This window comes from Aulonocara sp. 'chitande type north' Nkhata Bay, linkage group LG15 (genome assembly GCF_057382095.1).
Source record: "Aulonocara sp. 'chitande type north' Nkhata Bay isolate Kocher_YH1m ecotype deep benthic linkage group LG15, A_spYH_male_GT1.1, whole genome shotgun sequence".
Classification (NCBI taxonomy): domain Eukaryota; kingdom Metazoa; phylum Chordata; class Actinopteri; order Cichliformes; family Cichlidae; genus Aulonocara; species Aulonocara sp. 'chitande type north' Nkhata Bay.
The window spans coordinates 7,274,638-7,299,602 of record NC_141358.1 but is presented as its reverse complement, the minus strand read 5'-3'; the positions used below and the strand labels follow the sequence as shown (position 1 = coordinate 7,299,602).

Here is a 24,965-nt window from a genome sequence, read left to right as displayed (position 1 = left end):
GGGGTAGTCCGTCTCCACGAGGCATCCTAGTCACATGCCCAAACTACCTCAACTGGCTCCTTTTGATTTGGAAGAGTAGCGGGTCTACTCTAAACCCCTCTCAGATGACTGAGCCCCTCAGCCTATCTCTAACAGAGAGACCAGCCACCCTTCGGAGAAAGCTCAAGTAAGAGCAAGATCTGATTTTGTTGTGTGAAACTGCCTGTTAAGACAGCTTCTTATTTACATGATTTTCTGAATGAATTCATGTGATATTCTCTTTATGATAAAAGCCTTAATGCTTCTAATGCTTCTCTCTAGTTGCCTAAAGCAACCACCTCCTTCCCATCAACACTGGGTGCACTCAGTGGCACACGTATTGCATAAGTCATATGAGATGTGTTCATTGTATATTTAGAATTACTGAATGATTAATACTTCATTTGCACAAGAACTGAACAATCCGCATCACTACTGATCTGTGTGTGCCACAACAGGGGGTGTGTGAAAATGTATGCAGTCTCGTATTCTATGAAAAGACACAAAAGATGTAGGCAGGTTTATGATCTCTGATTCTTCTGTGCATCGAGCCTCTTAACCTGAGCAAAGTCTACAGTGATCAAATAATGGTAAAACATTAGCAGATCAGCTAAGGTCAAAACTATCTTTTCCAGGAGGCCTTGCCCAGTTTATTTCCAACCTTTGGTTTTATTGTTTGTGGATAAAGTTCACTCGCTCAAAACTGCCAGTTACTACATTAAAGGAAAGTCTCAACATAAAATATTAGACATTTACAAATGAGTCATGACAGTTGAACATGTCTGCTTACCCTGTACACTCAGATTGTAGGAAGTTAATTAGTAAAGAATTGCTCAAAAATGCAGTTTCGTTGGAAAACCACTAGAACACTGCAAAGTGACAAATAAGTTGAATCAACTAATCTTTATTCTTTCACCCATGTTCAGTTTTGAAACACCATAGTTGTGGCTTCTCACTGCAATCACTTCTCCTTAATCCAAACCCTCTAAAGTGTAAGAGGATGATTGTAAGACTGCAGTTCTAATATCACCTCACTTTCTTAAGGTCCTTTAATATAGGCTTGACTTGCAGATTTGTTCAGGATTTCTGCCGAGAGAAAAATCACATAATGAAGAGCATACAGTTGAATGCTGCTGTGGTAAAAAAAAAAAAAAAAAAAAGAGAAAGGACAAAATCAAAGCAAAACCCTGCATGTGGAAGAGGTTAGGGCAGGGGTGTCCAACTCCAGGCCTCAAGGGCTGGTGTCCTGCAGGTTTTATATATAACCCTGGGTCAACACACCTGAATCAAATGATTAGTTCATTACCAGGCCTCTGGAGAACTTCAAGACATGTTGAGGAGGTAATTTAGCAATTTAAATCAGTTTGTTGGATCAAAGACACATCTAAAACCTGCAGGACACCGGCCCCTGAGGCCTGGAGTTGAACACCCCTGGGTTAGGGTATGCAGATGGGTTGATACAACATCAGATTTGAACACATGTGACTTTGACCATAAACTCGAAACTCGAAGCTTTACTGTTGAGGGTGTGAGACTGAATTTAAAGTAACCACACTGCTCAACTTTTTATTCATTAATTTATTTATTCAGAGCCAAATACTTTTTATACCACTTCTTTTATACGATTACTTCAGGTACTTATTTTCCTGGGACTAATAATATTAAATATAATATAAAATACAGAGTTACTGTAGGAAAATGATACATATCCTTGACTTGTATTTAGATCATAACACTGAACTTTTGCTTAAAGATGAACTTGCAGGTTAGTTTTTCTTGAAAATAAAAAGTTAAAAAGTTAATTAAGTTCTACACATTATACAGCACAAAGACAGTAAAATTCAGATGATGTTCTATGATATCACGTATGGTTGTAGGCCATGCGTTATTAGTAAATGGCCATTTTTGTTATCTCCTAACACAACATTAGCTCGGTTAGGAGGCCTGCACCAAAAACCTCATTGTGGCTGCTTTGGTTAGTAGCAGACTGCTGTGGTCACTGATAGTTTACTCATTAGCAACAGCCAATGAGTAAACTTGCCTCCTCCCGATGACATACAAAGACAGGCAGGCACATAGTCCCTCCCCTCACTAACAAGTAACAACACTGAACACTTTAGGAGGAATTTCCCAAAGTCAGTAAAGCTCCCATTTTAACAACACTGAAGTATTAAACCATTATCATAAATGCTAACCTGACCAGTGAACGTGGTAACATTAGCCATTTCACTATTAGCAATTACATGGTAGCAAGTTTAGCTGTCTGTTATCATTAACATAATGCCTAGCGGGCTGCAGTTAGATAAGAGCAGAATACTTATTGCACGCTGCTAGAATTTTGTGCCGTGACAGAACGGATTACGGACACGTGAAGAACCTGGCAGATTGCTAGCTGTGCAGAGCAGCGGGGTAACTGTAGATGAACTGAGCAGAGTCCAGAGTGTGGAGAACTAATCCGAGCAAATAACGAGTGAAATCCAGAGCAGAGCTGAGGATGTGAAGAGCTGCAGAGTGATGTGAAGCAGTGAGAACAGTGAAACAGGCTGCAGGCAGATGTGGACGAGATGAAAAAGTTAACTTTTCTACTTAACTTATTAAAATGGGTTTCTTTTTTTGTTGAAGCCAGCTGTGAGGTTTTTCACAGTGAGCGCAATGAGAGTAACTTTTCCATAATGCTGCATTCATTAAATGATTTAGACGTTAGGTATTGTGTTATTTTACCTTTACACTCTGTGTGTAATGATCTGTTTTTTGTAAAACGAATAAAACCTCTAAACTCAATCCTGACTACTTATTTTGTTTAAGCTAAGTTAAGATGTGACTTCTTTGCCATTACTTCTGTTCTTACAGAATGGGATCAAAAGTTTCCCCATAGTATCGAAAATGGTATCGAGCATCTAGTATTTTCATAGGTATCAGTATCGAATTTGACATTCTAATATCGTGACAACCAGCAACCACTCACCTACCAGTTGGCACTCAGTTTGTGTAACATGAGAACCAAGCTCTGAGTTTTTTTTAATGCATATATAAACTTTTTTTCAGAATAATCTAGGTATTGTTTAACTTTCTTATAATTTTATTTACTGAGGTTGCCAACCTGCTAGTCGGTCTTTAATTGGAATCCTGACTGCATGACTTTTAATTCTATGATAATATTTCTACTCTGATTACTGCTTTTATTTATTTCCTCCACCCCTGCTCTTAGTAATACTTACTGATTACTCACATTTAAATACATTATCTAGTCGGGTGTACAGAGTAGCATGAAGGGCCTTAAAGTGCTTGATTTTATTCTTAAATATAAGTTTAGTAAGCCTTATTACTATTAGAGTCTCCAGACAGTATCTGCTCCATTATAACAAAGTCAATGCACAACATATTTGGCTTTCTGTCTGCCATCTATGGTCTTTACTAATAACTCTGCACTATTAAAAGGTCTATTCATTCCTTAATCATCTGTTCATCCATATATCTTGGGTATCCATACATCATCGATCCATCCTCTCTTGTTATCATCTGTTCTTCCCCTCCTGCCCCAACTCATCTCTCTCTCTGCCCTCTCTACATCTATTCATTCATCCAAATCTCAATCCCTCCATCCCAATATCGATCCATGCACACAAACATTCATCTATCCACTATGAATATATCTATCCAACCATCCTTCCTTCCTGCTCTCCCTCCTTCCTCCCTTGGCTCCTTATCCCAGTCGAAAGGCTTCTACAGCAAGACTTAACACGCTCCACTACCTCCCCGTCCCTGCATGTGAACACACACACACACACACACACACACACACACACACACACACACACACACACACACACACAAAGGCAGTCCCTACAGGATGCAGACTCAAAGACACACAGACATCGTTTTCACAGCTCCCTGAGCAACTCAAATGGCCCGGGAGACTCTGCAGAGCAGCAACAGAGAGAATAAAAGAGAGAGTGAGCTTGAGAGAAAGATTGAGAGACGCAGAGAGAAAAATTACAAGACAACAAGGCCAACAATGACACAGAGAAAGAAAAGAGTGAAACAGCATAAGAAACCAGAGGAAAGACAAATGGTGAATATGATAAAAGAAGACGTAGCAGAGGTTTAGCTGCAGCCGATAAGATAAAGCTTTCAGGCAATATAACAAGATGTTTTATCAGAAGTAGGTTTGTTGCTGTTGAAAGGATGGTTACATTGTTGGTAGAAAGAGAATTCGCTTCTGTAGAAAGAAGAAAACAGCTAAATTGAATTTTCATCACTTCCTTCTTGTAACTGATTTTTTACCTTTTTTCATCTAAATATTGAGCGCTGATAACTCTACTTTCTTCTGTGCAGAGCAACTTCGCCCAAAATCCATTAGACTCGACCAAATACCAATGTCACTCCGAAAATATGGTTGTTTTCTCTCCAAATAGCAGTTCTTAATCTGACACCGGTCGTATCTCCACATTATAATTATGTGAAATGAAGCTGGAAGCATTGCTCTGCAGCCGCTCGCCATTATAATTCAAGCACTCCTTTGATGTAATAAGATCAAAACGACTGCGCAGGCGGAATATCAGGATTCACGGTAACAACAATAGCAACAACTACATCAACAGGATATGAGTTATCTGAGAACAATGGGGAGCGTTTCACCTTGAGGGGTAAATAACGATCCCGGAGCAGCAACGAGCAGAAAGTCAGCAGCACAACAATTTGGAGCGCTTTAAAATGAAGCACAGAGAAGCAAGTGTCTGTGGCGGCCTGTCTGTCTGCCTGAGTGTAAATATTGAGGCTGCAGTATCTGACCAAACACCATCTCGGCTCATCCGTCAGCGGTGGTCGTGCACAAGGTCAGCTTCCAGCGCCGTCGATATGGATCTTGGCAGCTCAGCAGGCCTGTGATATCTGTGATATCGCTCGCTCAAATCCAGTACATGACCTTTGTTGCCTGTCGTCGCCTCACTTTCCTCTCGCTCGCCACTGCTTAGTGTCGATATGAAACCGGCGGCAATTTTCAAAGATAGGGTCAGGACTCAGGAGTATGATGCAGGGAGATTGAAATTGGCCACCAGATTGCTCTGAAGAAACAACAGCAATCCAATATAACTGGCTGCAGTGGCCTTCATGGTGTTTTCCACAGCTGCAATTTAAGATGAAAGGTTTGGACAATTACTTTGAAAATCTAGATCTATAAGTGCACTCGCTAATGTTCTGCATTAAAGGAAGCTTTCAAGGATTCTAAACATTATTCACCATTTGTTGTTTTTCCTCATGCGCTAAAGGAACTAATTTGTTTGCCGAGGAGTGATGTGAATAAATATCATTGCAGACTAGTTTCGTGCTCAGCTAGGGCTGCTCAATTAATCGAATTTTAATCACGATTACGATCTGGGCTTTCAACGATCATTAAAAATAACTGAGCCGATTATTAGCCCCTCCCTCATTTATCCGCGACACCTTAAAGGCCGGTCCGTGAAAATATTGTCGGGCATAAACCGGTCCGTGGCGCAAAAAAGGTTGGAGACCGCTGATTAAGAGGACCCGAGGGAAGCTCGGAAAGCTAAGCAGAAGTTATTTGGAGAGTGACTGCCGTTGGTTGAAAAGAGAGGTAAAAAAAAAAAAAAAAACTTCAGTGGTGTTGCACACTATTTTATATTATTTTTTAAAGTCATTGTTAACCCTTTAAATCCGGTCAGAGCAGCACGCTCCGTTTTGTGTAACTACTTTTAAATCCCTGTAGAATCTGAACCACGTAAGCTAGCACAATAATTTGTTTTGCATATGAAACCGGAGGAGTTGTACTTACAACTTATGCCATCAGCTTGTCCTCGGTCACGGTTTCCTTCCACATATAGCTTTGCAAAAATTGCATAAAAAGCGCTTGCAGGAACAAAAACATAATATTCCAGAAACACGCTTTGCCGATCCGATCAGCTGTTCATAACACTTCCCACAGTGAAACAGATGTCAGCGCGAACTGTCTCATGTCCGCCATTTCCTGGCCGAAACCGGAAGTGACGTCATTTTCGCGGAAATGTAGTTTTTTACTTGTAGACCTTAAAAACCTCTACTGGTCATGTTTGACTTTTCTGAATAGTTTCTGGGATGCTTAGAACTCGAATTGCACAGCTGGAAATAGTTTATTTTGATGCACCTGCTGTTTTCTTTGCAAATTTGCATCATAGGATTGTTTTTTTTGTTTTACCTGCAGTGTATATAAAAATTGGTGTATCTCCAAAATAAAACTATGAAGACACTCAAAATAAATTTCCTGTTGTTGTAAACTATTTTTTGCAACTTTTTTGTATTTAAAGTTTTGAAGGATAAGCCTCTTAAATTTCTCCAAGTAGAAATATATGTAAAAAAACAAAACAAAAACGATTTTCAATTTTTTTGTAGTTTATTGCACTTTTTTGCAATTAATGTAGTTACTATGGACTTAATGCATACATATTATTAAAATATGGGCTATAACAGTTATTTAGCAACTTGAAATGCTCCCACAAATGGCACTACAACATGTAAAAAAATAATATAAGCTCTGGCGGACTTGGTTCTATAGTAGGTCTTAAAGGGTTAAATAAATATCATCAAATAATCGCGATCTCAATTTCAGTGAAAATAATCGTGATTATCATTTTTGCCATAATCGAGCAGCCCTATGCTCAGCAGTGAGCCACTGTGAACTTTGCTGTTCCTCGCATTATCTTTGATACATTGCCTCTGTCTTTCTTGTATTGTGTATGAAATAATCACCTCTGGTTTTAAAAAGGAAAAACCTGGAATTAAAATGTATGTTTCAAGGGAAACAGTGCACACTAAGGACTTTCAGTTAGAGAGTTTCCAATCATTCTCCCCACAGACAATAATAGCTGACTCACAGATGGAGTGTTTCTTTGTCTTGGATGACTATGAAATTCTCTGGCTCAAATCATCAAGTAGAAAAGCTACATCAATTAAGCTAAATCAAGCAAGAAAAAAAAATCAATGAGGCAAACGTGTACAAAATATATATATAATTGGAGCACCAAGAGATGTACAGTTTCTGGCCAGTTGTGACTGGTTAATGATCAGCAGCGGCTTAGATGAACTGTTGCTAATTTTAGTTCATTAGATGTTCGGCTGGAATGAGCTAAAAATATATTATGGAATCAAGAATCCTGAGTCCAGATGAAATGTTGTGTCGAGCCTCGTAGAGGGTTGTTCAATAAAGACATCTCAATACTGCTGATGAAAACCTGTTTTTTACTGTGAGCAATTATTAATGTGTTTGAAAAAGACACCAAAAGTAAACATGAACAATACAGGATTTTTATGACCAATACCAATATTTGTCATTTAAAGGTCTGATATGCTGATATACTAGCCAATATTTTCTTTCTTTCAGACACACAAACATAAGCAGATTTCCATAAAATTTGTTATGTGCAGTGATTTACGTACTTGTTTACAGTCTACTCGAATGTGCTTGGATCAGCTGGTTGTTGTGTTCGTCACATCCCAAGTTACCAACAGGGGAGTCCCCTCTGGTGGACTGACTATGCAGTGTAATCACACAATAACATGTTTGAAGGTTTTGCTCCTGTCTCTTTACTTTTTAAAATTTAACTCATCAACTAATATGAATACTGATACTCATAGCAAATAACTAATACTGGGCAATAATTAGCCAAATAAATCTATTTATTATTTGTTCATTTCTATTCTTTCTGATCTGCTTTTATTAAATTCTTTAGATAAATTAAGTGACAATTAAAACACACATACCTGAAACAATACACCCCCAGAAATAAGGAACATAATATTTTTCTTTCTCTCCAAAGCAGCAAATACATTTTGTCCTTATCTGAAGTAGTGTCACTGAAAGTCTATTTTTCCACCAACCCCTTTTGTTTTAGTACTTGTATGTACAGCTAAATCTAGCATATTGAACGATGCACAAACTTAAGTGCTCATAATGACGAATTTCCAGTGTTCCCTTTGAATAAAAAAACAAAACATAAACTAGATGAAGATCTGAATCGTTGTAATTAAAATGGTTAACTGAGGTTTTTCTTGCAGCTTGGAACGTTCAAATTTTGAAAAGTGGAACAAAAAATTCAAAAGAGTTAAAATGATCCAGTTTTATCTGAAAGCTTTGTAAAATTGCTGTAGCTCCAATTTGCACCTCTGACAGTCTTCCTCTCCATCGCAACAGTAGAGAAACCAAACCAAATGATGGCCAAACTGCTGAAAACACATGCTTTCCCCAAAATATTAAAACTGAGGCAAGTGTGTTTCTGTGATGAGCACTGTTGATATGAAAAAAAGAAAAATAAGTGAAGAAAAGCAGCATGCTGCCACATGAACGTACACAACAAACCCACCACACAGTGGATTTCAGTTTTGGTTTGCAGCTGTGATTTCACAATATGCGTGTCAGTATCAGTAAGAATATAGAACAAACAATCCAACTGTGTAAGAGTTCAATTTAAAGCCTCCACTGAGCTGTGCAGGAATATAGATTGAGTCAGCTTTTCTAAGTCGAACAAAAAAAAAAATCACTCTTTACTGATGCCATTCTTTCACACTTTCACAGACTTTGTGATGACAACGTGAGTTGATACACTATCATTGTGTTGCACTCCTTTTTTAAGCCTCCAAGACATGTTGTGTTCACAACTAAGAGAAGAACCCTGCTTTTTACAATAACATTTTTTTCATATGTATATTTACAAACAGTTTTGGTCAGAAGTTTACATCCATGCATCTTGGTCATGAATGTCATGGTAATTTTAATCATTTTTTTTTTTAGCTGTTCTTTTTCTTAATGTTACCACCGGTCAGGGTGGAATGATTTCACAGCATAGTGTGGGAGAAATATTTATTTATTCCCCTGCTGAATTTGTAACTCTGCTCATGTAAAAGAAATGAAAACTCTGTCATTTTATGCTAGTTTTATTTTAACAGAGAGCTTCTGGAATTGCCTTCCCAAAGCTCTGACCTCAATCCTATTGAAAAGCTGGGTCTGTGCTAGGAAACCAATCAATTTAAATGAACTCCACCAATCCTGCCAAGAAGAGTGCTCAAATATCCAGCCAGAATTGTGGCAGAAGCTTGTTGATGGCAACCAAAAATCTCTGGTTGAGGTGCAACTTTCTGAGGGACATTTAACCAAACATCAGTCACAGTGTATATATATATTAGATCCTGTATGGATTACACAAAATCCAAAATAAATTCAAACTTTTATTAATTTATTAAAGGTGTATGCTGTACATTAACCCATTTCACCATAAAAAAAGAACAGTTTAAAATAAATTGTTAAAAATTACCATGACAACAACTTTATATCTCAATATAAATCAAGCTTACTCCAGCTGTCGTAGGGTGAGAGGTGGAGTATACCATGAACAAGTCGCTAGAAATGTTTATGGCCAGTTGGTTATGAGAGTCACTTGCTTTATTAAGCAGCTAAAATCCAACATTTTCGACTGTGCTCACTGGCATAATGACTTTCACAATAAAGTAGGCTGTTGCTTTGTTTTTTGTCATAAGGCATGTTGCAGGAAAAATTGCTTGAGACTCCAACATCTTGCATTGTGCGGCTAAACAATGAGCTGTGCACTGTGTGAGAATGGCGCTGTGATCCGTGATGTCACCTGCCATTTGTGGAAACATGCTTTCGACACAGCTTGCTGCTCTGCTTCTTTATTGGACAAAGTTATTTTGCAATAATTCTGTTTATATGTTTTTGTCCAGCTCTATGACTGAGAAAGTGTTTCTTTCGATTTCTTTTAGAAACACTTTACATCAAGTGGCTATTGAACATCGGACATGACGACGACATTAAATTTCAGCATCATCAGGACTCATCACCTGAATGTTATTTAACAATAACTGGCAGGAATTTGTGCCTGTGTGATGTATTCGCAGTCTGTGGCTGCACCTTGCTCCCACAGGTCTACTAGCATTAGACTCTCATCTAAATCTGGCAATTAATACAGTCTTCGACTTTAATTTAGAAATCCAGCAAAGCCTTCTAAAGCAAGATGCTTAACATGCTAAGGCCTGTTTAAAACAGTATCTACGCATTGTTTTTGTGCTGATATTAGTGTTAGGATTTAGCTCAAAACACAGGTGTGCCTAAGTAGTACATCCTTCCAGAAGATTTAAGTATGACTACAGATACTTTCAGAGGTGTTATAGTTTCTCTGAAGCTGCTAGGGTCCACTTGTGTCCGAGTGATTCATGCTGCTCTGTTTGTATAACTGCGTAGAGTTGTCTGGGGAGACGGGCACTAAAGTACAATGCACCAACTACACAGTCGCTCTTCGAGAAGACTTCAAGTGGACTTCAAAGAAGTATAACAGGAAGGACTACGCCTCTGTGATGCCTGCAGCTGTCTGTGTCTGCAACTGTAACATACAGAGTATAATCCACACTTTCTTCTTGCTATACATGCTGAGTGAGTCTGCATCTCGTGAACTAAGTTTTAATAATGTTTAAAATATTTGCTATTCAGTAAACTAGTAGATGTAGTAGCTTTAGCTTAGAATCTAGACAGAAAGCAGGGCGACATGTTTCAACCTTTCAGAAAATATTTATCAAAAAGAAACATGTAAATAGCATTAAAAGGCTCTTTTATGTTGTCCACGAGACTTCTTCCCTTAAATCAACATAAGCAAAGAGATGAGTGGTAGACCACCACAGAGCACCCACACATTTTTCATTTGGTGTTAGTCCAAACCTTAATGAACTAAACAAATTTTGCAAAATGATGTGCTGTTTGGTGACAGCTATTTAATAGACATCTTTGGCTAATGAATGGCTCCACAAAAATTTGTCCCACATTAACAACCAAATAGAAACTTATAGTCCAGGTGCTCACCACTTGAGTAAAATTACTTTCTTTCTAATTTTCACAGCACTAAAATTCCAGAAGTTAAAATTTCACATTCATTTTGACAACTTCAGTAAAATGTAAGTATGGTGCTGCATCCATCCATTTTCTCAACTGCTTATCCAATTTAGAATTGCAGGGGGGGTGGGGCCTAGCCCAGCTGTCATAGGAGAAGAGGCAGGGTACACCCTGTGTAAGGCAGTTAGGAATGGACCCAAAGATGCAGCGTACAAAGGCAAAACTGGACATGAATGCGGCTTTATTGCTGAATTACCAAATACAATAACTAAGTTAGTCACAGGGTGCCTAATCTGCATCTACTAATAAGATTCAGACCGACAAAATAAGGGGAATGGAGGGAGGAGACAGACACAAGACTAGAAGACACAATACGAAGGTGAGAGACCAGGGACACAGAGCAAGAGCAGGGGACCAAGAGAAAACAGAGGAAGCAAACAGACACAGAAACAAGACTGGGGGAACAGACAAATAACTAACAGGAATCCAGAAACAAGAGGACAGGGAACACTTAATAATGAAATACTGAATAACAACAAATACAAAATAATAACTAAAATAAAGATAACAAACTAGAAAAAACTTAAACATTCCCAAAACGCAAAACCCTGGGTCACAGACCAGGTACCACGATACCCTGGATATTTCACAGGGCTAACACAAAGAGACAGACAACCATTCACTCACGCTCACACCTATGGATAATTTAGAATGCATTCCTTTGTGAGTACTGAGTACCTGAGAACTCGGCAAAAACCCACCCAGGAACATGGAGAAAACTCAAAAAGGCCAGAGTCAGGCAGTGAATTTGAACCCAAAACCTTCCTGTTGTGAAGGGACTCTGTTGCTACCTGTTGTTAGCTACAGCTCAAGAATGTGGAGCTCATCAACCTCAGACTACAACTGAGTGGAGAGACAGTTGAATAGGTCAGTAAAGAATGAAGCAAAAAAAACAGATATACTATAGTACATATATACTATAGAAGTACTACACTAGTACAAAAAGTATTATTTATTACTGTATTGAAGAAGGCGGTGGTGAGCCTGCTGGAATTCTGCTGGAACTACTGCAGTGTTACAACAGGCCACCTTGCTTCCGCCTTAAAGTTATTTCTTCATAGCTTAAGCGGTCATTTGGTGTCTAAAGGATGAGCCTTTAAAACAATTAGGCATTTGGTGGATGCAAGTAAGCACAAATGTGAAGATCAATGCTGGAAACAAAGAAAGGGAGAGGTAGATATGCTGGGTATGCTGTATTTGGCTGTATAGGAGGCGGAGGTTCTAACTGAGTAATTAAAAATATCTGCTTGAACAGAGCTGATCCATTGTCTGACCTAAGATAATTTGTATCACACCACAGTGCAGAGTGCCCTGAAATCTGTTAGTGAGGTTGACTGTCAGTAGCAGTGTAATTATGCTGGGAGAGTTCAGTTACTGCAGATGTAAGTCTTACAGCAGAAAAATTACTTCGGCACGGTTGCAAAAAATACTCACAATATACGCACTATTTCTTAGTACTGGTTGACTGATCTATTGTTTTCCTGTCTGTACCTTCATTATACTGTCTGCACATTAATTGGACTGGGATAGCTTATATAGGTTATTATTAGGGGTGCAACGATACACAAAATTCACGGTTCGGTTCGATTCGATCAGGGTCATTCTTCACATGAAAACCAAAATAGTTCCAAACGCCACATCTGAATGAGGGTGGGGGAGGTTCAATTTGCCATGTTGCAACGAGCTTAGCTTCTGTCTTGCTAGCTTGCGCTGCGCTCAGTGGATCTGCACTGACAGTGCAGCCTAGGTGGAGTAGTCCAACGCAGATCCACTGAGCGCAAAACACAGACAGCATCGTCAGAAGAAAAGTTGATAAAATAAATAAAAAATTTTGTATTGTTCGATACATATGCGTACCGAACCGAAAGCACTGTATCGAACGGTTCTATATCGATACGAGTATTGTTGCACCCCTAGTTGTTATGTATCTGGTAATAATCTGCTAGTTCAAGTGTGTAACTTCAAACAATGCACTCAATCAGACTTTGCATACACAACATGGAACTGACCACTCAGTAGATTAGAAAGAGCAAAAACCTATTGACATACTCGATACCCTATCAAAAGAGTTTAGAAATATGTCACTCTTTGTTAATTCAGTTCAATTCAATTTTATTTTTCATTATATTGTGCCAAATAACAACAACAGTCTCCTCAAGGCACCTCATATTAAAAGGTAAAGACCCTGCAATAATACAGAGAAAACCCCAACAATCACACAATCCCCTATGAGCAAGGACTTGGCAAGAGTGGGAAGGAAAAACTCCCTCATAATAGGAAGAAACCTCCAGGGGGGCGACAGCCATCTGCTGTTGCCACTCGGGGAATGAGGGGAGGAAGACAGGACAAAAGACACACTGTGGAAAAGAGCCAAGCCAGAAATAATAATGAATAATTATTAAATGTAGAGTGATGTGAAAGGAGGTACACCCTGTGTCATGATGCTGTGTAAGGAGTGAGTGGAGATGAAACCCTTAGTGCATCATGGGAAGCCACTATCAGCCTAGGCCTATTGCAGCATAACTAAGGTAAGGTTCAGGGTCACCTGATTCAGACCTAACTGTCATTTTTATCAAAAAGTAAAGTTTTAAGCCTAAAACGTAACCTTTTGCACACAGCATACCTTCACAGAAAATCACAGAACAGAAAATCACAGAATATGACACTATCATTCATGAATGTATGAGCAATACAGATGCAGCTTGGATTGATCTACAAAGACTGAGATTCAGTGTGGGACTGATTTGGCACACTGAAACTACCTCATCAGATCAGTGAGTGAAGACTTACTTTGTGTTCAGACTATTGAAATACAGTGAATGAGCTGTCAGTCAAGTCCCTGGCCAAGGTGTGATGGCCGCATTCTTGCAAGCAGAGCCAGACAGCGAGAGGAGGTGGAGATAAAGAAATGAAATGGCCAGAAAGACATACACACAGAGGGTGGGCATATATAAAAAGATGGAGACCTGGGGCAAGGGAGACTGACAAATTAGAGAGTGTGAAAAAGAAAGAGCGACAGAAAATCTATAGACTCAGAGCTGAGATTGTGTGTGGCCTTTGTTGAAAGCAGTGTTGTACATAAAGGATAGGAAAGCCTTTTTATCTCGCTGAGTTGCTGCGATGAGGAAGGAGGTCTGAAGATTGTTTGTTGCCAAAGAGCAGAGCTCTGTTCACTTTGAAAACTCAACCCATTCTAAAAGTGGATTTTCTTTAAAATGCTGAAAAAAACCAACAGCGGGAGATGGTGCACACTACAAAATAGTTGCAACTAAAGATCACTAATAAAAAAAATGGGATATACGATACAATCAAACTGAGTGGGAGAACATTTTTGCCAAATTGCAATGCTGAATTGATATTGACTGTTTATATCAATCTACAAACCAGTTCTGCTGAAGTTATTAAGCCAGCTTCAAGATAAAATGAGTTCTATTAAACTCCCAAAACATCTTGGTTAAGTACTAGTTTCTGAGTTTTGATGGTTACAAAGTCTTTTTTTTTTTTTCAAACATGTGGTGCACATGCTGAGATACCATTTCTGCATCCATTTTGCAGCTTCTAAAAGGTAAATTATTCAGTATGTCCCTCAGTGGTGGAAATGTCACATGATCGTACTGCCTCTGATAGCCTACAGTCATTCTCTGCATAACCTCATTCCATATAAAACTGTAGTTGCAAAATTACACAAAAATACATGTGTGTCTGGTCAAATGTTTCAAAAAAAAACTTCAAATGAAATGGGTGTTGTTGGCAGCAAGCTAAAATGGGTATTTCATGCATCATATGACTTTTCTTCCACAGAAAATGATCCCTATGAGCGCCACCCACTCCAGAGATGTTATCAAAATCAAATTGTGATTAAAAATGAAAAAGATGATAAAAAATATACCAGTACTACAATAACTACTGTAAAAAAGACAAGAAATGAATGCTGCAGCAAACCCTAATCTGGTGCTGTAGCACACAGAGCGACATCAACTTTCAACAATCAACATTTTAATTCCAATTAAATATTTTATGTCTGATGTCTTGCTCTTTGTTGCTGTTTAATTCTAAGGTGCTGGGACGCACAGCTCAGCTTTGAAAGCGCTGAACGCTTACTGTCCCACAGCCTCATAAAGGAGACATGAAAATAACTTTAGTTTGCCAGGAGATCAAAGTCAAATATTCTTGGTATGTGCCTTAGTATCTGCAATTCCAGTCGTGTAAAAGAGATTTTTTTTTAAGAAAAAGCACTTACCTCAGTTTCTGGGAAAATTTATTTTAGGTTAATGGTCTCCTGTTGTGACAGTCTGAGAGATCAATTACATTTCTCTGGATTACCAGTTATTATCTCACTATAATTGTGCACTACACTGAATTACAAGCCCATCATTTTACTCCATTACCTCAATTCAATTAACGTACACATCAACAACATAATTACCGTTCCATCAACATTAACACCCACCGGCCGACTTCAAAAGCTCGACTGAACCAGCCAATGGTGGGAGGCCACGGTTGCAGTCCTGTTACCCGTCACGCCCTTAGATAATTTAGTCATCACTTCTGTGGCAGCAGCTGATGGTTGCTGTGGGCTGTTATAGCAACATAGACCTGAACCATCGCCACAGGCAGTGAGTCACCAGTGGCATGGCATGTATCTGTGTGTTTATGTTTGTGTGTGTGTGTACTCTATGGCTGTTTTGTTCAATTCAGCTGTATGATCTTCCTCTTATAACACAGCTTGCTCACAGCACCATGAAACTTTATGCATGTAATACAACATGACAACGCTGTTGCTATGGGCTCATTAGGACGCCACTTTTATAGTCAACAAGACTTTATTTTGAGAAAGTCTCTCATTTGCTCATTTTTTTAGTCACTAGAGACGACAAAACCACTTTTGTCTTTAGAATAAATCTGCACTCAACAGCCACATTATTAGATACACATGTTCAGCTACTTGTTAATGCAAATATACAATTAGCCAGTCATTTGGCACCAACTCTAGGCATTTAGGCATGTGGACACGTTGAAGAGGACCTGCTGAAGTTCAACTCGAATAGGGAAGAAAGGTGATTGAAGTGACTTGTTGGTGCCAGACGGGCTACTCTATTTCAGAAACCGCCGCTCTGCTGGGATTTTCTCATATAACCGTCTCTAGGGTTTACAGAAAATTGTCCAAAAAAGAGGAAATATCCAACGAGTGTCAGTTGACTGGGAGGAAAAAAATGACTTGCCTTCAGAAGAGAATGGCCAGACTGTTTCGCTCTGACAGTAAGGGTACAGTAATTCAAATAACTACTTGTTACAACCAAGGTATGCTGAAGAGCATCTCTAAATGTGCACAATACATTGAATCTTGAAATAGCTGGCCACAGAAGCAGAAGACCACACCTGCGGCCACTCCTGACAGCTAAGAACAGGAAATCGAGGCTACACCATATTTGAATTGGACATTAAAAGACTGGAAAAATGCTGCCTGGTTTGATGAACCTTTGTTTCTTCTATAATACTCAGATGGTGGGGTCAGAATTTGGTGTAAACAACACAACAGCATCGATTCTCCCTGTCTTCTACTGACAGTTCAGCTTGGTGATGGTGGTGTACGGATGGTGGGGGGGGGCAGCCAAATCAAGGGATATGAAGCCATCACCTTGGACGTAATTACATTTTACGTTTTTTTTCTTTAGAGGTTACTTGATTCACTGAGAATATAACCATTTATTCAATCCCCCAAAGTCAATAGTCCCTTTAGCTTTACTTACTAAGTGTGGCTGTGAGGAAAAGAAAGAAAACGATTTAGACTGGCACCGAGCGCTATCAGAAAAGCAGCACACTTTTATCTTTGAACTGCTGACATTAAATTACACATTACTAATAAAAGCAAGACCAATGAAAACAATCAGGCAAATATATACATTTGGCTGATAGAATCAATTAAACTCTGCACGCTTTGACGTCAGCTGTGAAGTAGACATATCTCCAACCTGGATCATTGATCTCTGCTCAGGTGTGGCGACATCAGCTTTTAGCAATTAACCTAGCTAATGAAGCAGGGGGAAAAACTGCTGCTAGGAGTTACATAAGACATCAGTTCCCCTGCATAAGACACACTGACCAGTCAACCCGATATTGCACCAAAACTTGCAACAGACATGCCGGTCCACTGTTTTTTTTTTACACTTTGGAGAGGCAAAGCGTGAAAAAGACATGGTGGAGCGCTGTGTCTATTACATGTTTTGCCGTGATACTGGGTTGGACCAGTGCTGCTTCCTACTCTACAAGCTCCCCAATTAGGCGGAGGCTCACTTAGCAAAAACAATTACTTCTAACAGGGGGGCGTCTGAGGCAGGGTAAGAGGCTGTCTTTAATCTGTGGTCAATGTGGTTAACTCACAGCAGAGAGGACTGAGAGCAGCGTGCCTTCTGGTGAGGGAACCGCAGGAATGAAATATCTTCACATGTATGTCTTTGAAGAGTGGAAATGAGCACTTTTTGTGATGCTTCACGAGCCCTCTGCTCCAATAGCTGCAGATGCTAACCGTGCATGGCCAAGCTGAAACATACAGTAGTGTTAGACCTCCAGCTCATCAGCTGGGTTAGCTATTACAACGGTTAACAGAGCAAAACATGTTGTTGACTATGGCATAGCATTAGTTCCACCACATTAGATACAATGACTATCTCTGTGACAGCATCTCATTCACAAGCACTCTCTCTCTCTGTCTCTCTCTCTCTCACACACACACAGAGTCACTCGTGGCCTTTATTTCACACAGGGAAATACACAGCATCCCCATTTACAGCACAGTGGTGTGTTTCTTCGCGTACAGTGTGTGCACCGCATTTGGTAAACTCATCGGCATTCTGCTGCGGGCGTGTTCACTTACAGAACTGTCTTTATTTGAATGGAAACGAGCAGAGCAACGTCCTATTTCACAGCACAATAGGCCTACAAGCACACGCTCGCTCAAAGAGGGTCATGCACATAATATCTTTATGGTAAATTGGATAGGTTTTTTTTCTCTATATTTTCCTTTTGTATTGAAAACAGAGTGCTTCGTGCTGCCGCTAACAGCTTCCTATTCATCATCACAATAGCTTTTTACTTTTGCACACAGTCACTGTACATGACTGCAAAGGCTGCAACAGCCAAAGCGTTTCACCTCATGTTTATGCATTTCTGTTCACATGCGTGTTCACTGTCCCATTCTATATCATAGCCTGTCTTTGGCTACCATACACGCGGCAGACAAAAGCTCCACAGCGAGATCCTCTAACAGCAACATTTCATAAATCTTTAGAAAATGCAGGATTTATTCTGTGATGAGTGGTACCGCTTTGCCTAAAGGGAATGATTTCCTTTATTTCCCCGGGTTAGCGTCTGGAGAATCTTTGCCTGGAATTATTGCTCTGCTGTGGCTGTTAGTCTTATAGCTACTATGTACAGTAGCAATAATAATCCTTTAGTATAAAATGTAGCTAGAATGAGCAGCTTAAATATAACAGTATTAGAAAGAAAAGTAAAGGCATCTACTTTCCCACAACTGGGGATCAATTAAAGGCATGCTCTCAGCTTAAAAAGTCTGTTTGAGGACTTAAAAGGGAGCCATTAGAAACAGCGTTTCTTTTTGTCTTATTCTTAAAGGAACATTTTTTAATTACAATCTCCAAAACTGAACTTTCACCACCAAGCAGCAGCATTTTAACAAGCAAGTGTTTAAATGTTTTAGATGTGTCCTGCTGTCCTTTTTGGAACTGTTTCTATACAAACAGTGCCGTCTTTGCCTCCTCCAGCCGATCTTCACGCACAGTCATCCATGCAGCCCCTTCAAGTAGTTAACGTTCATAAGAGTGAACAACATTTTAGGAGGAATTTCAGAGGTCAGTAAAGCTCCCGTTTTACAGCACTGAATTATTAAACAAGTATTGTGAATGTTAACCTAGCCAGTACACATGTTGGTGCTACCTGTTTAACTGTTAGCAATTGCCCAATGGCCACATTATGCATCTGAAACCATTAATGCAGCAGCTTGTGGACTGTAGCCAGATAAAAGATGAATATTTCTTGCAGCAGAACGAATACCACACTTCATCCAAAGTTTATCTTTAAATTTTCTTTAATGCTCTTCTTCTACAACAATTAAGTTACTTACATATGGTAGGTATTATGCTGTTGGTTGTACCCTAGGTTTATTATGAGTAATACATATATAAAATACATTTTAACTTCATGGTCTGTAGTGAAATTGTCTAAATAATTTATAAAATAAGTAAAATCTCTAAAATTAATCCTAAATACTTATGTTGTTAAATCAAATTTATAATTGGGGAAATTAGTTGAAAATTAACAAGTTAACTTTTTCAAGATTTTGATCGAGTCTTCACTTCTACAGTTGCACTACTGGGTCAAAACATTGCCTTTGGTTTCAAAAGTGGCATCAAGTATCAAGTATTGTCTTGGGCATCGGTATTGATATTGAAATTCTATTATCGAGTCAACCCTAGTACAAATTGGTATTGGAACGTACAGCCAGGTCCTACTAGAAATTCCTGATTATCTCTTCACCACAACACAGCACTCAGTCACTTACAACATAAAGTTTGTTCACGTTCTTAATGCCCTTCCTGACACCAGCCCTCGGTGGTCTGGAAGGGCATCCAATGTAAAAATCTGCCAAATCAAAGCTGCACAGCTACCTGTTGTGGCGACCCTTTGTGAATAAAGGGAGGAACCAGAAGTAGGATTTAACTGTTTCGCTTGGAAATTCACAATAAATACCTTTAAGCTGCCAAGAGTAACACAGATGCCGTAGGTACAAGAGATGCTTGCAATAACACCAAGTGGAAAAATGTTTACATATCGCTCAACTTTATTGAAAGAGATGCGATGCAAACAGTGGAACGGCCTTACTGAAGAAACAACAGCCTATATTTATATTTCCTATAGTATCCTCCTAACTAAGGTTGGGCAAATAGACTGTATTCTTGTACACACACACACACACACACAGATATAAAACTACAAAATGATAAAAGACAAAATAAAATGCAAAAGCTGGGTTTCCACAGGTAGTTTACAGGAGATTTATGTGTAGTGACTTTATATAGTGGTATACAGAAACCAAGGTGGCAACAAGCTTGTCACAAACTAACCAAAACAAGGCTAAAAAAGCCTGAAAATCTAATCAAATTTAATTTAAAAAAACAAAACAAAAAACGTTAACTGAATTCCAACAATGTTTATTCACATGCTACCTAAAAAAATGTTATCCACTTTGCCTCTTTAATAAGAAATGTCATGATCTACCAGCAGGTCACCCACATTAAACCATTTGGCAGCTCTTGCTGCTTCATTACATCGTTCTGCTCCTGGGAAAAAATTTCCTCATATTATGCAGAAGCTACAAGACAGAACTAATAAAACTGTTTGTGCTGCTCCTCACACTTCCTCACATGTATGCACACATACACACCTACAGACCATCCCTCCTCCCAGTTGTCTTGCCTGGCACCAGTTTCCACTGACACAGATGGTGTAAAAGAGAGATACACCGGGAGACAGACAGACACAGAATGGCAGCGTCTGATGCTGCAACCTTATAATGGGTCTTTACCTTCTTTGCTTTACATGTACCTGCTTCATATATCTATCCATCTGCCATCCACCCATACCTCGTTTCTCTACAGTGCCTCAATCTATCACTCTCCACCTCCATCAATCCCTCTATATGGACTCTTAGTACAGCCCCAGAGCTCCAGGCAACAGTATTCATCTATTCAGTCCTCATATTCGTCATTCAACATCATTCCTTGTATCATGACCTTTTATTAACTTCTGAAATGTGACCTTTGAGTAATCCATCTCTCCCTCTCTCCAGCCACCCACCTCTCCTCCTGCTCCACCTCCAGATAAAGATGCCTTTTTTTTCTTCTTTCCCATCAGAACCTGTCTGTTTGTGGAGCTTTTCAAAGATTTAACCCAGACTTTCCTCCCCTTACAGGATCAATAGTAACGTAAACACTCACCAGCTGCATGCCACAGATGAAGGCCAAGGTGCACCTGCCACTGCAGCACCCCATGATGTCCTCCTGGCTCTCTCTGGAGGTCCACGTGGAGCAGAAACTCCCCAAGATCTCTCCTTCAAAATCCAAAAGCTCCCAAAGGGCCGTCTGGCTGGCCTCCAGCCCAGGTAGAAGCACTCCCTTCTCGGGCTCAGAGGACAGGGTACCAGCTCCCCCCTTGTACTCTCTGGAGCTGAAGGGAATGAAAGGCAACTACTTAAGCCCGTAACAGTACGTCCTTTGGGGAGGGGGATGATTCAAGTCCACAGAGCTGGATATGTAGATAAACCCTCTCCAAGCCTCAGCAACTGAGGGCACTTTAGTAGCCTGCTAAATCAGCTGCATTTCAATACATGTGACACAAACGAAGTCAGATCCAGCTCCTTCATTCATTCATCCAGCAGAGGTTACAGCGACTTTCCAGTGATTTCTACACAGTTTGCACTTGTCCAGACATCACCTGCGATCACCTCGATTAGTCGCATCATCATCACCATCATCATCACAACGCTGAGCACACTGGAAGTGACACAGTCCAGCACACCAGCAGCAGCCACTTAAAGACACTGAAGGGCTGGGGGGGAAGAGAGACGGTGAGATTAGATGGATGTATTCCCCTCCAGATTAAATCCCTCGTTTAGTAATCCGATTAAGAGCCACTTGCATTCGTGTGAGTGAAACAGCCTAATTTGTTGTAGGGTGGAGAAAACAAGCGAAAGTGGTCCCTGCCTCTTTTCACACAGGCGAGCTCCTCTCCTCTCAGGGGAAGTAACGGACATGTAGCGGCAACATCCTTCACCAAAAACCGCGTTTTATTTATTTATATATTTATTTCAAATCTCCAACACGTAGGTCCCAAACCTGTCTTATATCTTCCGATAGCTGTGGTGTTTTATCCAGTGAGAAAACGGTCATTGATAAAAATGTTGTGAGGTGTCAACAGCCGCTGGAAGCTGATTTCGGGGGGCGCTTTTTGGCTAATGAGTCCTCCTCTTCCTTCGGTTCATCTCCCCATCAGATCCATGGCACAACTGCTGTCTTGTCAAGCCCGTCAGCCGGTGGTTGTTTCAGTCGGTGCTGTCTCCGTTACTGCCAACGCGTTTATACAATGTTTTTTTTAAAAAACAAAAACAAAAACAAGAAAACAGAAGAGCATGTCCAAATTTCATACACAGAGGGAAGGGGTAAATTTTCAGGTCGAGGTAAGTCTCCAAACGTAAAGCATAGTGTGTGGTGTGAGCGGGAAAAAAACGGCTAAGTTTAGTTGGTCGTCTCGGGGTTGTCTTCAAGGAGTGAACAGGGGAGACAATGAGAACCGGGATGGACCAACGGACCGAGAGAGACAGCCGAGAGAGGAGCGTCTCCCGCCTGCCATCTGTCAAGTCAAATACCTCGGTACAGTGGTGCTGTTCCGGTGGGGATTTTCAAAATAAAAGCGAACAGGATTGGAAAAACTTTCACTTGCCATTAATTAAGTACACGTAGTTATTACCAGGTTGGCCTCTCTCTTGCTTTTAGTACTACCTTAATTCTCCACAGATTCAAAAAGGTGCTGAAAACGTTCATCAGATTGGGTCTGGATTGACATGATAGCATCACAGACCTGCTGCACATCCATGACTTGAAGCTGCAGTTTGAAATGATTTGAGCTTAGTGGCATGATGATTTGTCCTGTTGGAAGCAGCCATCAAGAGATGGGTGCACTGTGGTCATAAAGGGATGGGCCTGGTCGGAGACAAATACTTACTTACAATACTTAAGATGGTCAGTTAATTTAAGTTACTTTAAATCATCTTTCTAATAACTGCCGCAATGATCAAAAAAGCAAAAGCACAGTTTAAATGCAAACAGCATAGCAAATATCAGACTACACTGGTAACAGTTTAAGTGTAGCAAACAGCGCAAAGCAAACAGTATCTTAGTGTGTGCTAAGTGATGTAAGGGTGCAGGGTTCAGTTTAAACTGTTTACTGTCTGTCCTTCACATTACCTATTCCCAACCTTTAACCTGCATACTCAGCAGTTTACAGAGTGCATCACAGTTACACTAGACATGAAAGACATTTCAATTCCTTTAATTTTAAATATGTTTATATTGTCTATCCTGTAAAATAGTCAGATGTCTATTCATATTAATGTACAGAATTCACCTGCTTGCTGCTACTACTGCACATTCACCCAATGTGTATATATATATATATATATATATATATATATATATATATATATATATATATATATATATATATATATAATGTTCTTCCTCTACACCCCCCCCAATTTTTTTGCACATGTCGAGGAGCGTGTCAGGCTACATTTCACTGTGTGTTATACTTGTATAACTATGCATGTGACAAATAAAGAACCTTGAACCTTGAACCTGAAAGTGTTTTTACTATAAAGCAGGTGGAGTACCACGCTGCTATCAGGGCTAATAGCACTTTATAATATTCTCGCGACTAAGGGTGTAATTCCCCAAGAATTAACTGGAAATTTTATGTATTTTCTGATGTAATTATATTTACCTGCAAATACTTACCAGTATATACACTAAAATAAGTAGGTAACGTATCAAGTATTTCCAAGAAAGAGCAAATAATGATACTGCAAGTAATTTCAAAAATGGTAAATGGTAAATAACATCTGGCTAATTTAGTATAAAAACAAATTTTCCCATCTTGTATTGTAAATATGCTGTATTATGAAGTGGCTTCACTTTGCTTTTATTTGCATATTTATTGTACATCATACTGATGTGCATCATGGATGTTGCACTATTCAACTGACCTTTTATATCACATATAAAATGTTGTAAGGACTGATCTTCCTTTCCTCCTTATAAGGATATAAAAAATTAACACCAGCATGCATTGGGCATAGGTATAGGACCATTTGATCTTATAAAGACAGATCCAAGTGAGATTTGATTTTCTTCTTTCACAACAGTTCAACAGCTGTGGGAAAAAGAAAACAAAAAAAAAAAAGTCCCTTAAAATGCAATGTATTAATTATTACCCCCCCCCCCCCCCCCCCCCCCTATTCTATTGAATATACTGCTAAGTATTTGTAGGTAAATTAAAAAAAAATGGGATAGTTTGTGCAGTGACCTGCAAGAACTTTTTTCAGCAATTTTACACATTCATCATGTAGAAAAACTGAGATATGCTGTTGAAGCTGCACTTCTTTACCCTACATTAAGGTACCTTATTAAATGTGCAGTTAAACGCCTTTACGCTGACAGAAAGTGGAGTTTCACTCGTCTTGCATGCTTAAGATCAAAGGGGGCTGCGTGTGACCTTCTTTTTAAAATGACTTTGACTTCCCTGCCCTACGATAACAGGGATGATACATTATAATACAGTACCTGTGATAGTGTCGACATTAACTACTTTTAATCAGCTTCAGTCAGTCCAAAATTTAAAACCAGTATAGTGTTTACAATGGCATGTTTTTAAGCACACAATGCGTACTGTATGCGGAAGGTCTCTTCCGCGTACAGTACGCATTATAATAATAATTATTATTATTTTATAATAATAAAATATTTTTATATTTTAAAAGTTGAAATCATTCAAGCAAATTTTGCTTAGTACAACAAATTTCAGTGCATTAGGTGTTCCCGTTTTTAAACATTGGTTTTATTTATTGGACTTTTATTTTGAAGGCAGCCTAAGCCATCCTGCCGCCGTGCTGTATCTGAGCCCGGCGGACTTGATGAGGCTGATGTTCTGCTCGGCAGGGGAGCGGCGCGGTTCTTTCACTCCCTGAAACACAAACATGTAGAGAGAGACGTAGCCCTGGTCGGTGTGCAGCTGCTCATGAGCATGGCCTTTAACCATCATCGTGAATCTCTCTCTCTCTCTCAGTCGGCTGTCCTCTCTGAGCTGTCAAGATAATCATTTTATCCTCATTTTTCATTCACTTAATTGAAGTCTGAATGGTTTTCTGATAACC

General features: G+C 39.5%; 1 protein-coding gene across 3 annotated transcripts in view; it reads right to left on the bottom strand.

The window, feature by feature from the left end:
* nkain2 (sodium/potassium transporting ATPase interacting 2) overlaps positions 1-22,423 on the bottom strand; it is a 95,379-nt gene extending 72,956 nt beyond the window's left edge. Inside the window, exons 1-2 of one of the 3 annotated variants that reach the window (XM_086263715.1) lie at positions 21,874-22,422; positions 20,977-21,586 (exon numbers count right to left, since the gene is read on the bottom strand). In XM_086263715.1, coding sequence (XP_086119841.1) covers positions 20,977-21,030 — 54 coding nt within the window. In that variant the 5' untranslated portion in view covers positions 21,031-21,586; positions 21,874-22,422. Of the gene's footprint in view, positions 1-20,976 lie in introns of all 3 variants that reach the window. The other 2 variants (XM_086263716.1, XM_086263714.1) reach the window with 2 other exon arrangements.
* Between the last annotated feature and the right edge of the window lie 2,542 nt (positions 22,424-24,965).